We start from the raw sequence: 15566 nt of genomic DNA on the forward strand, positions 1-15566 counted from the left end.
TTCATTCACTTAGGCATCACATCCAAATCTAACCGATCTCAATCTCTAATAGATGTTGAGATGCAGCAAGTTCAAAGTTCAAATCACATTCATTCTTCATTCACTTAGCCATCACATCTAGATCTCACCGATCTCTAACAGATGTCTAGATGCACTAAGTTCCAATCAGATAAAATGTTGCAAACATTTCATCTTTCTTTTCATATCTCTAACAATACACACATGAAAGAGCATATGTTTTCAATTCAATCAAGGAAATTTCCAATTCAGTGCACACAATTCATAAAGTCATTCCGCAAAAACTATCAGCCAGTCGATACCCTAAAATCTCAAAGAGAATATGGGAGCGTAGAGAGGCTTTCCTTCGACTTTGGCGCCCTGGGCCTTTCTTCACCATGGTTCAGGGTGTGCTAAGATGGCACTACCGCCCACCTGTGTGGCCTTTCCCTCCTCCCATCTCTTGATTTAGCCTCATTGTACATATGTTGTTTATCATTGGGAGAGTCTCCCCCCTTATGTTTGTTGTAGCCCTCTCTTGCAAAGGTGGTTGTAGCCCCATGGGCAGTTTCAGTAACTAATAAAAGGATCTTTTTCTCGGAAAAAGAAAAAAAAAATCTCAAAGAGAAATTAGTAACTTTATTCAAACTAGGCAATCTATGACAAAGGAGTGGTGTGGCTCCCCTCTTGTGCATTCCGCACCGCACCAGATTCAAGCTTGTTGATTCATCGGTAACTTTTGGCATAGACACTGCTAATAGCCCAAAAGATTCAAGGTATAGCTCTCTCTGAAGAGAATTTGCAAGGTTCTCTTCCTCCATCCACTTTGCATCAAGGGCCAAAAAGTACCCTTGACCAAATTATATGGTGGACCTAGCTCACTTTTCTATTCTTTTCTTGTGCCCATTGACCTGTTGGTAGCCCTACTGGCCTCCTTGTCCTTGGCACCTCAATCTCAATCTGTGGAATTCTTTGATCTACCAGCTGATTTCCTTTCCTTTCTTTGCTTGTGCCCTGGGACCTGTGGGTAGCCTCGCTAGCCTTCCATGTCCATTGGCACGTCAGTCTCAATTGCTGGAACCTTGAGATGCACTGTCATCTGATCCCCTTTCTTCTCCAAAATCCTCTCATGAAATTGCATCCGGTCCCCTTAGTTCGTCGGAACCCTCCGACGCGCTACCATTTGATTCTCTTATTGTTCCAGAATCCTGTCATGAGTTGTCATCCGGTTCCCCTGATTCATTCTTTCAATTGCCGGAACGTTGAGATTGACTATCATCTAATCCCCTTTCTTCTCCGAAATCCTCTCATGAACTTGCATCTAGTTCCCTTGGTTTGTCGAAACCCTCCGATGCGCTACCATTTGATTCTCTTACTATTCAAGAATCCAGTGATGAGTTGTCATCCCGTTCCCCTGATTCATTCTCTTCATTGAAAGACTCTTGCCCCGATGAGGTGCATACTATCCTGTCTATAGGATAAGTCACTGAGCCGGCATGCATTCCAAATCCTTGCTTAGGATGTCCCATAAGTCTCTGAATAGAGTCAGACTTTTGGTTTAGACAATACTCTCGAATCTTTTTTGGCAAACCACAGCAAAACCGCTCAATTTGGTCCCTCAAAGTAATCTTCCGAGACAAAGATACTGGCAAATAAGTCTTAAGTATCTTGAAAACCTCTGGCAATAGTCATCCAATGTATCTTTCATAGTCATTCTCAAGTGATGCCAAGCCGTGATGACATCTCTTTCATATTCGTCTGGTATCCAAGTTGACGTGAAAACTTTCTTGAATTTTAACCACATCACAGGTGCTTCTCTGTGTAACAACAAAGTAGACCACCATGTCTGTGCAGCTCCTTTCAAGTAAGATGCCGCCCTTCGCACCTTGGAGTGTTCTATGGACCGACCTCCAGAGAAGGCGACGTCAAACTGCTCTTCAAACTCAAGCGCTCGATGGGTGTCTTGGTAGCCTGAAAACGTCTCAAACCTGATGGCCTAACCCCCTTCCTTGAACTCCTTGGTCTTCTTGCTCATCTGCTCACTGTTAGAAGAGGACAAGCTCTCCTCCTCCAAACTGCTAGATGGCCTTCCATGCCTTCTTGACTTTTTCAGAAAACTGCTTTTCTTACTTTTTCTCCGCTTCACCTTTTCTCATCCTCTCTGGAACTAGAGGACGACAAGCTGTTGAAACTCTCTGAAGACGAGGAAAAATCTGAGTCATCCTCGAAACGAGCATGCTTCTTGGATCTCCTTGCCACCTCAAAACTCGACTTCCGGCCCGGATAACCGGGAAAGTCCGTCGAATCCTCTTCTTTTAAGAGTGCTTCAAACTTTCATTCTCTAATTCATCTTCTTGTCAAGAGCTCTGTCCAGCTCTTTCAGTGAGTACAGTTTACACTTTTCTACACTCGTCTATCCTTGTTGCTTTCTTCCCGACCGGAGAAGAGAATCAATGGCCTCACGCCATCTCGAGTGAATCTCATCAATCGGGTAATTCTTCAGGTGTTTCGCAAATCTCAGGTCTCTGGAGTACTTGATCAGCCTTTTCACACGTGTGTAAACCTACAGTTGACATTTGTACTACGCTCTAGCAAACTTCCCCGCCGAAAATTTGTGTGATTCTTCATTCTTTTCTTCAGTTCCCGCACCGGATATCAACTTTTCGTCGCCACCCCCCTCAAAGGTGTTCTCTGTTAGATTCTCCACGAGAACCCATGTGTAGTCCTCATGGGTTCTATATGGCTTATGCCCCTTAAGACAAAGCAATGAAGACATGAGTGTAACCGATGCGCGATGGATGAAGGGTGGGAGTGGCTAATAAGTCCGGGTCTAATGAAATCCAATCTGTTTGTTTACTCGATCTATTTGAAAGAGGTACATGATATACACAGAACGAATATGTCTGAACTTGATAAAGAATGCCAAGATTTTCTCCACACTCATGCCAATTGCTTTTCTGAGGGCCTGCCAGGCGAGTTGCCACCATCTCGTCCTAAGGATCATACCATTGATCTGATATCTGGAAGCACACCACCAAACCGGCCACCTTACTGTGTGAGCCGAGCCCAAAATGAAGAGATTATGAACCAAGTGAAAGACCTCTTGAAAAAGGGTCTTATCCAGCCGAGTACTTCACCCTACTGCTCTCCGGTATTGTTGGTTGTAAAGAAAGACAGATCTTAGAGAATGTGCATTGATTATAGAGCTCTCAATAAAATCACCATCAAGAACAGATTTTTGATTCCGAGGATCGATGATATTCTTGACCGATTATAGGGATCCTCTTGTTTCAGCAGGATCGATTTGAACCCAATTTATGAGAAAGAGCTTCTGGCGGTTATCCATGCTCTTACTCAGTGGCGACATTACCTACTCGGAGCCGATTTTACGGTCTTCACTGATCATCAGAGTTTACGCTACTTCTTGACACAGAAGCAGCTTTCGGAAAAGCAGATGCAGTGGGCTAACATCTTGTCACAGTTTCACTTCCAGTTTGTCCATGTACAGGGACAGAAGAACTTGGTGGCAGATGCTTTGTCCCGAAAGCCGTTAGTCTTTGCTATTTCCGCAATTCATCATAGAAGCTTCGAGGACATGGTCGATCAGTACGCCATAGATTTAAATTTTTCTAATGTATTCACTCGAATACAGAATGGGGAGATAGTAGCGGGATATTCCATACGGGATGGCTACTTGATGAAGAAAAAGATGTACGCTACACAGCCGTTGAGGGAAAAGGTTTTAACCGAATGCCATTGTCCACCTTTTACGGGTCACGGCATTGACACCACCTTGAAAGGTATGGAGCGTTACTTCTTTTGGCCGAGATTCAAGAAGGATGTGAACGTCTTAGTACGCAGTTGCTTGGTATGCCAGAAGGTCAAGTTTGACAGGCATAAAGCACAAGGATTGTTACAGCCTTTACCCATTCCCACGCGCCCATGGGAAAGTATTGCTATGCATTTCATTTTTTATCTCCCGAAGACACAGAGTGGGCATGATGGCATTTGGACTGTCATCGACAGATTTAGCAAGCAAGCTCACTTCGTTCCAGTGAAGAAAACAGTCAAGCCGGATCATTTAGCGAGACTGTTCATTTCAAAGATTTTCAAATTACATGGCATGCCTGAGACAGTAGTCTCTAACAGAAATCCCCGATTCACAAGTTCGTTTTGGAAGGCTATTTGGGAGAACATTGGCACACGGTTGCAGCTCTCGTCATCTTTCCACCCGCAGACAGATGAGTAATCTGAAATTGCAAATTCAATCGTACTGGATTCATTGAAGTCTTACAATTCTGATCAGTAGACTCAATGGGAAAAAAATTGCCCTTGGTGGAATTTGCCTACAATAACACGATCCACTCTTCGATGGAGAAGGCGCCATTTGAGATTATTGAAGGTGCTACAAAGGTTCCACCTTCCTTAGCACGAAAGATTAGATTTTTGAAGCCGACCAGTACACGAGGGACTTGGACACTTCTTTTGCCAAGGTCCGGGAGGCTTTAGCGAAATCTCAGGAAAGACACAAGAAGACAGCATATCGACACCCTCGCAATTTGAAATTAAAGGAAGACGATTGGGTGCTCTTACGTTTCGAGAAGGCACATCTAAGAAAGAAAAAGGGAAAGGAGCGGCTTTTTGCAAAGCTTAGCATGAGATACTATGGACCTTTCCAGATAAAAGAAAAGATAAATAATGTCTCCTTTAGACTGAAGCTGCCCGATACTTGGAGAATTCACAATGCTTTTCATGTGAGTCTCTTGAAGCCTTTTAAAGGCGATGTGCCCGATGATGAGGGAGCCAGATGAGCAACCCGAAGTAGAGGAAAGCAAGGAGATCCTTGTTCCATAACAGATTATTGGCACATAAGGATAGAAAGATTAAAGAAAAAGCGATTAGGCGGTTCTTGGTTAAATTCAAGAACTATCCTACAAAAGATGCGAAGTGGATGGTGGAGAAGGACCTAGCAGATACTCCTCAGATTTCGAAACTTTACCTTGAAGCATTCGGTTTAGTATAGTCTACTCCGATAGAACCCCGATTTCAGCATGGGTGAATCTAGTGCAGTGGGCTTGCACAATAGGGGAGTTGCTCCGCTCCTTTGTCAACACATTGCCCCGATTTTTGATATAGAGTCACTGATGTCCCTTTGGGTTTCAGGGATATTGCTGGGCTGACAGTATTTGTTGTATTAACTTATGAACTGGAATGTCAAGTGATGTGACTGTCGATTGGTACATGTACTAGATGTGTCATGTCTAGTGCGTCGGTATTAACAGTCAGTGTCTACTAAGACAGTGTATGGCCTCTCTGTTTTGCAGGAGTAATCGAGGGCGATTACAATTCTTTCAAGAGGGGGGTATGTCACAAACTGATGACGTGGCAGCTTGCAAGAACCCCAAAATTGCGCCGACATGTTGACTATACAAACAGTCCACGTGGCAGCTGTATGGACGCCACAAATTGCATTGATTGCAAGCGTGGCAGTTTTCCGCAAATTGCGTTGACATGGCTGACGTGGCATTCCGTACGGATCAGCGTAAATTGCATTGGCTGATTTTGTTGACAGTTTTTGGGACAATTGCTTTCGAGTGAAGCTTTTTAATTAATGCTTTTGGGGCTCTGCTTTTGGGCATCCCTTGTACCAATAAATAAGTGGGCTAGGCCTCATTTCTCAGAGCATATGGACGCAGAGTCTGAGAGTGAGCGCTTGCCTACTCTCTTGTACTTTGAACACAGATTATTATAAAGAGAAATACAGAAAGGGGCGCCAATACCTCTGGGCACGGAACTACGCCGGGCCATGTCTTTTGTGAGCTGTTTTAAAGTGAATCTCTACTGTGTCGCGGTAGAATCTAGACTTGGGGTGTCCAAGTTTGTTACAGCATGTCCCTTGTACTCTCTATAAGTGCCCCAAGGACCATTCTTTCACGCATCTGGACGCAGAGCTGGAAGATTGGTTCCAACGGGAGTTGTATCCTTTGCAAATCAATGAATAAAGAAATACCAAAAGAGGTGCTAGTCTCTAGGACCAATACGTCTAAGGATGGAACTTCGCCACTCCAGGTGTTCTTGTGTGGATTCTTTATTTCTCTATTATCTCAGTTGTTTTTTTTGAAGTACTGAAAGTGTTGCCAAGTCTGTAGTTTGCGATTATCTTTGTGGTTCCATCCAATCACCCATTGGAAGTGATTACAGTTTCCTAGACCTAACCCTAGCCGACTTGCAGATCCCGGCCTAGGGACCTGGGACCTAAACCCTAAGAGAAGAAGTAGCAAAAGAAGTTTTACCAACTTATAAAGTCTTGATGAGTGGCGTATTTTAAAAAAGGGGTTAGGATTTCTAATAACTTGAAGATTCCCGTTCGATGGGGCCTAAACTTTTAAAGACAAACACAGACAAACAGTGCTGACATGGCAGATTTCCGGATTTTGCGTTAACAGTGCGGATGTGGCAGCTGTGCGGATTTCCTCATTTTGTGCTGGCAGCTTTTTGACAGTTTTGGCACTAAGCTTTTGGAGGCCAGATGCTTTTAGAGTTGGTGCTTTTCATGTACTTTTAGAGAGGCCAAGGGCCTTTAAATACGTGGGTTGAGCTCTTCCTCTGGCATTCAAGCGGGAGGTGAAGCAGAGCAGAGTCCCAGAGTTGTACCTTGTTGAAGTGATATAAAGAAATACCGAAAGCGGCGCCATCGTTTGGGGCCACTGCGTCTTGGGGTGAAGACGGGCACCACATGCCAATAGTAAAGAACAGACTGAACAAACTTTTAGCACTTCAATAATAACTGAACTGAGAGAGAGAGAGAGAGAGACAACACGCGACACGGAGTGGCGGAATTCCACCCCAGAGAGTATTGGCCCCAAACCTTGGCGCCCCTTTCGGTATTTCTTTATATTTCATCAACACAGTACAAGTAGGTACTCCAGACTCTGTTCCTTCTCCAGGAAGCATGCCAAAGAATGAGCCCTAACCTCATATTTAAAGGCCTTTGGCCTGAAAAGCAGTAATAGTGAAAAGCCTTCAAAACTCAAAAGCTTCTGGTCCAAAAAGCAATGCCAAAAGCTATCAGTGTAATTTACAAAAATCCGTACAGCCTGCCACGTCATCAACCAACGCAAAACGCAAAATTCCGTACAACATGCCACGTCATCATGTCAGTGCAATTTTTGAAAATCTGCCATGTCATCAATTTTTGTGTGTGTGCGGGTCCTGCTTTATTTTTAATCCTTTGTGTCACTTGGGGCCCCATCGGACGGGGTCCCCATAAGTTGGTAGGACTTCTTCTTCTATTACTTGTTCTTCTTAGGGTTTAGGCCCCTCGGGTGGCATCTGTAAGTTGGCTCCATGCTTTAGGATTTGACACGTCAGCAGTTTGTTATATCTCCCCTTCTTGAAAGAGAGTAATCGTCCGCGATTACAGCATAACTGCAAAACAACTCAAGTTAGCTCAAAAAAAAATCGAGGGACATTCCAAGGGACAATCAGTGTGCTCTTTCTATTAAGGAGTTAGCTTCTCCTTTCTTCTCTTTTGATCAAGGAGTTAGCTTCTCCTTTCGTCCAGATCGGAACTCTTGATATTCCGGCGTAGTAAAATTAGCCATCACACCCAAACCATACTGATCTTCCACAGGTGTCTTGATGCACTAAAAAATTACACACCCAGGCAATCTCATCCAATTAGGAATATTCAGTAGCTAGCACATCACAATGCAACACAAATGCTTACATATGCATGTTACAAGACATAGAAACATAAAGCCGCCAATGAACACTCCTCCCGCATAACCTAACAAGGTCCGGGCCGGGAAATATTCAACGACTCCCTCATCACTCCTCCCGCATAACCTAAAAAGGTCCGGGCCGGGAGATATAGAGTCCTTTTACAACCAAACGCCCCCCAGACCGCAGCCTGCATCGTTTGAAGGTGCTGAGAGTAACCACTGTTCAGACTTCTTAATACTCCTCCCGCATAACCATCTAGGTCCGGGCTGGGAGTCACAACAACAATTATTTTACAAGAATACAACCAAACGCTCCCCAAGCATCAGCCTGCGTTGTTCGAAGGTTTTCTAGCATACAACAAAACGCTCCCCAGGCATCGGCCTGCGTCGTTCCGAGGTTCAAACAATACCAAAATAGTATTTCTCACTTCTCCACCCGGGAGTAAAATCATCAATCATTGAAACCAATATTAAAACCAGAGTAAAACAATTCAAATCGGCACCAAAATAAGTTCAAAACAGATACCATCCATTTCAAACAAATTCAAAACATAATCACCAAACAAGATCAAATAGAACTCAAACTTAAAAAGCAATCTCGACATCAGTTGAGCTCGAAAAGTCGACTGACTTTCCATCTTGAAACCTGCATCAAAAATTAGGGTTAGGTTCCTTCCATAAGGTCGCGGCCGAGCACAGCATGGTCCATCAGCTCTTGAACAAACAGTGTTTCTTTGGCGGCGATGGTAGTCCCAAGATAGCAATTGCACTGGACCTCCAAGGTCATCTGCTCGTGCAGAGACATCTACTGGGAGATGTTGAGAAACTTCAAGTTATAATCTGCTAGGGTTTCCATAAGCATTTCAGGATACCCCACTCTGCCAGAAGTTGCATTCCGAAGGAAGATGTCAGAAACCATATAACTTCGGACAAAATGTTTTTCTTGAAAGCTTGCCAAGTCCTTAAAGTATGCTGTTTGGTAGCTATCAACATCTGCATGGCACTGCCTCTGAGAAAAACAGTAGCTCGAAACAAATCTTGGATCCTTCTCTTGAAAGTGATCTTAACCGTTGATGCCTTGTAAGACATGAGCGGTGAAGACGGAAACGCGCCCGATGCGCGATGAAGTAAGGGTGGTAGTGGCTAACAAGTCCGAGGTCGGAGCATGAAGCCAAAATTTCCAATGAACTTTTGGAAGTGCAATCTTGCTCTGTCTGCTCCTTGGTAGAACCGGTATGCTTTCAGAAAAGCACACGCCTGATGCTCTGATACCACTGTCACAAGACGGACACCACGTGCCAATAGGAAAGAACGGACTGAACAAACTTTTAGCACTTCAATAACAACTGAACTGAGAGAGAGAGAGAGAGAGAGAGAACACGCGACACGGAGTGGCGGAATTCCACCCCAGAGAGAATTGGCCCCAAACCTTGGCGCCCTTTCGGTATTTCTTTATATTGCATCAACACAGTACAAGCCAGTACTCCAGACTCTGCACCTTCTCCAGGAAGCATGCCAGAGAATGAGCCCTAACCTCATATTTAAAGGCCCTTGGCTTGAAAAGCGGGTGTAGTGAAAAGCCTTCAAAACTCAAAAGCTTCTGGTCCAAAAAGCAATGCCAAAAGCTGCCAACGTAATTTACGAAAATCCGTACAGCCTGCCACGTCATCGGCCAGTACAGTAGGCAACGTCATCATGTCAGCGCAATTTTTGAAAATCTGCCACGTCATCAGTTTTTGTGTGTGTGTGCGGGTCCTGCTTTATTTTAATCCTTTTGTCACTTGGGGCCCCATCGGACGGGGTCCCCATAAGTTGGTAGGACTTCTTCTTCTGTTACTTGTTCTTCTTAGGGTTTAGGCCCCTCGGCCGGCATCTGTAAGTTGGCTCCATTCTTTACACTTTGACACATCACCAGTTTTTTTACACGAAACTCTGCCACTAAGCACCTTGTGTGTCAGTCTTTTCCGTTGGCATGTGGCGCCCGCCCGTTACATGAGACGTCTTCCATTTGTTGGCAATATGAGTCTTTGGAACTGACACTGACGCCCTTTTCTTAATTATGTGTCGCGACAAAGTCCCTATGTGCTGATCAAATCGATTTACTTTTCCACTTCAAGCATGCGGTATTGTCACATGACACATCCAACCCTGTGTGTCCGTGGACAAGCTACAGCATGACCAAGGTTCGGTTCAGTCAAGTCCGTCTAGAATAGGAAGTGATCTGTCACTTTTGTGAGTCTGTTCACACACCGTGCATGTCTAGACACTTCGATTAGATGCATATCCTCTGGTTGCACACGGCATGACCATCAGATTCCAGTCAGATCCCATTAGTAGTATTTTTACAGTGCATATACCTATTTTCCCTATTTTTGACATTTTCCACTTATTATTTTTAAGTGACTTTTGTTCGAAAGTAGGTAGGGCAATTTTGCTAAGTTTGTATATAAGCAAACCTAGCGCTAGCACTTTCTGGCAGCAAGAGCATACGCTCAACCGGCAACTTCTCGGCAAAACCCCCAAGAGACCTAGCGTTTTTGCATCACAGCATAAGGTTGGCGTTTTTGGACCAGATCAGCCAGCATTTTTGCATTGGCAACAGCTTGGCAACAGCAAGAAGCAGAAGACTCCCAGAGTTAGCAGATTCTCCACAGCAAGACCATTTTCAGCCCAAGCGTTTTTGCATCTGCAAGACACTTCAGCGTTTTCGTAGATCTTCGCGACGGAATCCCCACAAGCATCAGCGTTTTCAGTTTTCAGCATTAAGAACCCGCAAAAGAACCCCCAAACCTCTCAGATCTCACCTTCCCGCAGTAGATCCTCGTCGCACGGTCCGATCCAGCGTCGTTCACAATTTCAGCCCGGAAAATGCAGATTTCAGCATCTGTGTTTTCAGCGCGTCGTTGTCGCATCGTCATCATCGACATAGAGTCAGAATTCAGCAGATAAAGATTTGCACATTTCAGCCCTTAGCATTGTCAGATTTCAGCCCGTCTCGTCGTCATCCTCATCGTCGTCGACATCGTCGGCAAGTCCAAGCATTGTAGAGATTTGTGCAATCAATAGTGACCGCTCTCGCCATAGAGAGTGGGGCCCTTGGCGGAGGGTTTGACAACGTCTCTTGTATCGTATTCTCTTCTCTCTATCTCTCAGTCTCATGCACCTTCATTCACAGTGTTCATTCACTTTGTTTGTGTCCATTGCACTCTCTCACTAAAGGAACGGAAGGCTCTCCCTTCCGTAAGTAAAAGGAAACCTTGAGCACAATTTGGAGCACTCATCTTGAGCAAAGTTCAACATTTATTCCGTTGCACCTTACAAGTATTGGGAACAATTTCAATGGCCACATTGTCGAATATTTAGTAAGACTTGTTAATGTAACAAGTACTATAAACAACACTGACAGATGGTTGTTTAGCTTTTCAGGCTACAATTTTGCATACCTATAGCGCACATAGCAAGGCTATGTCATGTTAATGAACATGTTTCATTATTTTTACCTAGATGTGGTTTAAGTTCACATTCTATTATGGTTCAAATCTTTTAGCAAGGCTAATTAGTAATTGTCAGTATAGCCTATTTTGGTTATGGTTCAAGCAAGGCAGTATTTAGCTCTTTGTGTAAGATCTGTGTACACATCTATTCCCTCCATCTTCATGTTGGCTATGAGCATAAACTGAGCCCGCAGCATGGGCAAGCACCCAATACTCCAATCATGGAAATGCAAGCTCATATAAGTTTTAACCAATGCATGCTCTTCTCCTCCCAACTTCTCTCTATATAGCCCCTAGCCTAGATACCCCTGAGCCGCATGCTTAGCCTAGGGCCATGCCCCACTAGTCCTACCATTGTCCTTACAAAGGCCTTGCAAGCAAGGCGTCGCCATTGGGCGAACAGCCTCTAGACGGCAAGCAACGCAGGTAGGGGAACTCTATGCTTGGCATTGCTAGGACACTCTCTCTCTCTCTCTCTCTCTCTCTCTCTCTCTCTCTCTCTCTCTCTCTCTCTCTCTCTCTCTCTCTCTCTCTCTCTTTTCAAAATATCAAGTTGTTACCTCAAAATTTTGTTGCCCAAGGTTTTACCAGCACCAATACCAATGACACCAGAAGCCGGAGTTTGGACCCTGTGCAGCCACCATCAAACAAAGCCATTTTATTGAAGCAAAGCTTGCTACAAGCAGCTTCATAAATCACAAGGAAAACTTTAAAACTTATATGCAATGGATGTTCAAACTTTCCAAATATAAAGGGCTTCAATTTTTGTACACTTGTACAATTATCGGTTGATGGAAAGGGTGAAACTAAATGTTCACAGAAACCTATAAAGAGTTACAATGCACCTGTTGGCTTTAGTTTCAACCTGTAAAATAAATTTGTAACCGTACATTTTTCCACAGTTTAGTTACCATTTTCAAAAAAACCTATAAAATTTTGGGGAAGACCTGTAAATTTTCAATAGCCCAATTTTTTTCTCTTTTGAGAAAAATGTTTTTCAGGAACACTTAACTAAATAAGTGCATGCTACAATACCCTGTGTGAATGTGATGGTTTAGCTCACATTCCGCATAGTAAAGCTTATGCAAGTCTATTGGGCATAAAACATCTTTGTTGCGAAAAGAAGCTCAGGACAATTCTCCTAATTATGATCAAAGATACCTCGCGGAAATGTGAGGGCGGCGTTTCACCATGTCCCACAATTTAAGCTCGCCGTCTGAATCTCTGGAGCAATTAAACAGCCTAGCCATGAGCACAGTAACAAGCTTGAGATTCTCCTCTCTCTCTCTCTCTATTTTTATATGTTTTGTTGTTAAGAATGGATGCGGCAATGGCAAGCCAAGTGCAAAAAGGAACGTTTCTTACAAGTCCAAAGCTCAGAGAACTAGAATGTAAGAGCGATTAGACAATCAGTGGGGAAATTGCAACGACATGTACCTTCAAAGACATATATGTGAAGAGTGCCAAAGCTATTCGTTTGAGTGAAAAAATGTGTACCCAGATACGAGTAATGAGGAATCGTGGAAGGCGAGGGCAGTGACTGAAGCTCTGTGTCCACGTAGAACACTAACGGGATCAGGGGGACGGCCCTGGCTTCTAACCATCGCTGCAACACACGACTAGTCACGGATTAATTTGCTCGCGCAAGTCTTTTACACTCAACGCATCGTCTAGTGAAACGTCCGACACACTCGTGCACTCGTGCCGCCATGCCTCTCTCTTGAAATTGTTCCAAAGTGATACACTAGGCCTGCCACAGCACTAAAGGGCACGGGTACAAAGAGATGGGATCGGCGGTGCAGGTTTGAAAGGGGGGATCTCGAGGAGGATCGAGGGCGGTAAAAAATGGGCGTCCAGCGCAGGCACGGAGACTCGAACCCCCGCCACCACCATAAATGCCCCGTGCCCTTTAGTGCTGAGGCTAGGCCTGTACAATTTTATGTAAGCACCGAAGCAAAACAATTGATAAAATCACAAGGCCTACCCTTGAGAGGAGGTAGGTGATACCAATTTTGGAAAAGAAAGTATAATGGGAATATGGTGTTGATGTCAACTTTGATTGAAGCGAGAAAAAGAGCATAAGAAAAATGAAGCACAAATGAAAAGTTTCTTTAACGCGAGTTCTCTCTCACTCTGCATGGCGGAATGTGAATGAAAAGCTGCCAGTGAGTTTAGGTATGCCTGCCTGTGAGTTGAAGCCTGCAGGCATAGGCACGACGGATCTAAGGCATACGGAGATCTCTCTCTCTCTCTCTCTCTCTCTCTCTCTCTCTCTCTCTCTCTCTCTCTCTCTCTCTCTCTCTCTCTCTCTCTCTCTCTCTCAGGAAGCTCATCGATAAAACAGTGCACCTACTACAAACAAGTGCAGAGAGCTAGCCCATGTTGCATCTACAATAACAATGTTCTTTTGTAGCCCTGCTTATTGTTGACGACTCCATAGCTGCAAACTATGTAGCACGTGAGAGGCAGGTGGGTACGGTCAGGTGTAGGTAAGGGGGGAGGGGATGCCAGGTGGGGAGCCACAGAGACGAGCCAGTAGTATGTGTGTGAATCTCTTAATGTATTGGTTTTTTTAAATGTAGAGCCAATAGTGTATGTGTGAATAGTAGTGGAAGGTAAATATCACTGTTGCAATTTAAACAAGAGCAGTAATTCTCGATTTCTAAGGGTTGTGTCCTGTTGGATTGGTGCAAGACATAGAGCACTACAAAAATTGAAAGACGGCAAAATTTGTAGTGTATACAACCAAACTAGACTTCATTCAATGCAAACCTTTGCACTATATGCCATATGCCCACATGCGTCCAGTGGGACACAATTTTAAGTCCAAGTTCAAAGGCTTGCCATGATTCAATACTGAAGTGCTTGTAAAATTATACAAATTTTCTTCCAATGCAAGATCGGAATTGAGTAGGGACTTGTGAATCTTAGCCACAATTTGTTGTTAGAAATGTGTGAAAACTTGCACATTTCTCGTTTTTATTTCTTTTTCAATAATTTTAAGTTTCTTAAATTATTTCTTTAAATTTGTTGTATGTAGGGTAAATTGCAAAGCGAACAGTGGGCCGAATGTTGTGGAAGCATGTGTGGGTTTGCACCCAAGGGAGGGAGAGCATGGAGAGTAGGGCGGAGGTGGTGGCCACCACGGTGGTGCAGTAATAATGAAGGCCGATTTGATTTGTAGTGTTGCGAGGGATGGTATTGGAGTAGAGATGGTGGGGACTAGGAAATGGTGTAGTGGCGGCCCTAGGTCGCTACCAGTCTATTGCAACGAAATGGTAAACTATGTACTAGGTAGACTACAATTGAATAACGACGTAGTGGACTGGAGGTAGATACCCTACAAGCTGAGCTGGAGCAGCAGATGGTGACGACCAACAGTAGACAAGGGGGAGGAGTGCATTAGCAATGTTGAATCCGATCAACACACAAGGATGCACATAGAGGGTTATGGCTACATTAGACACAAGAGGTGGTTAAGCTGCATTAGACAAGGTAGAACGGGAAATTCCAGCCAACACAAGACGTCATATTCGTCGGCAATTACAATAGACAACCTTGCGTTATGGGAGCTTCGGCCATCCGGCCATACCAATACTTGCGCTTAGACTCTCTCATGGAAGCCCTTTATCGGCTTTGCTTTATTTTCCAGTCTCGACCTCAGCAGCCCCAAATCCTTTTGCTTGGCCTCTCTAGTGCCACATTCTCTTGCAATATGGCCTTCAAGCCTCTCGATCTTGCTCACCTTCAGTTCCTAGAGCTCATCTCCAACCGCCTTTGGCAGTGTGGACTCCTCTTCAAAGCTCGCATTACCAAACCCCTACTCAACCACAATACCCACCTTCTAAATGCTTTTGGCAGGCCTTCAAGGCTAACCGCCTTCTCTCCTTTGCGCTCTCCAAGCAACCCAGCTATGATAGGTCAAGGAAAAAGGGGCAACCTCACGACTGTAGCCAACCGTAACCAGTCCTTCAAGTACAAAAAGATAATCTTGAGCTCCTTAAATTGGAGCACTCATTTTGCGTACACACTGTCACCTCCGTAAGTGATGATTATAATCAATCTTCAACATCTTTAAGCTCTCTGACTAGCTGAGCTGGAAAAATATCTTCAACTTGTTAAAATCCACATCTGACACATACATTTCAATGACATCTGTTGTGCCTGCATTTAGTACATACTCAACCACCCCACCACATGCTTGCTAGCTTGCATGTATGGGCTTCTGGCATGTCCTTGAAGAAACGACAAGGTTTGGCTGCATCATCATTTCCCACCCCCTAGACAAGTTATTATGAAATTCTAATTATCAGCAATGTGAAACTATGAAGCAAGGCTAAGCAGGGGGGGT

The 15566-nt window shown here is 44.2% G+C and overlaps 1 protein-coding gene across 7 annotated transcripts in view; it reads right to left on the reverse strand.

Annotated features, from left to right (window-relative positions):
• EMB2757 (Transducin/WD40 repeat-like superfamily protein) overlaps window positions 1-13037 on the reverse strand; it is a 66743-nt gene extending 53706 nt beyond the window's left edge. Inside the window, exons 1-3 of one of the 7 annotated variants that reach the window (XM_086493856.1) lie at window positions 12713-13025; window positions 12377-12457; window positions 11776-11844 (exon numbers count right to left, since the gene is read on the reverse strand). In XM_086493856.1, coding sequence (XP_086349982.1) covers window positions 11776-11844; window positions 12377-12457; window positions 12713-12819 — 257 coding nt within the window. In that variant the 5' untranslated portion in view covers window positions 12820-13025. Of the gene's footprint in view, window positions 1-11775; window positions 11845-12376; window positions 12458-12712 lie in introns of all 7 variants that reach the window. The other 6 variants (XM_086493855.1, XM_086493852.1, XM_086493853.1 and 3 more) reach the window with 6 other exon arrangements.
• Window positions 13038-15566: the final 2529 nt, after the last annotated feature.

The sequence above is a fragment of the Adiantum capillus-veneris genome, chromosome 21 (assembly GCF_014529385.1).
Source record: "Adiantum capillus-veneris isolate H3 chromosome 21, ASM1452938v2, whole genome shotgun sequence".
Classification (NCBI taxonomy): domain Eukaryota; kingdom Viridiplantae; phylum Streptophyta; class Polypodiopsida; order Polypodiales; family Pteridaceae; genus Adiantum; species Adiantum capillus-veneris.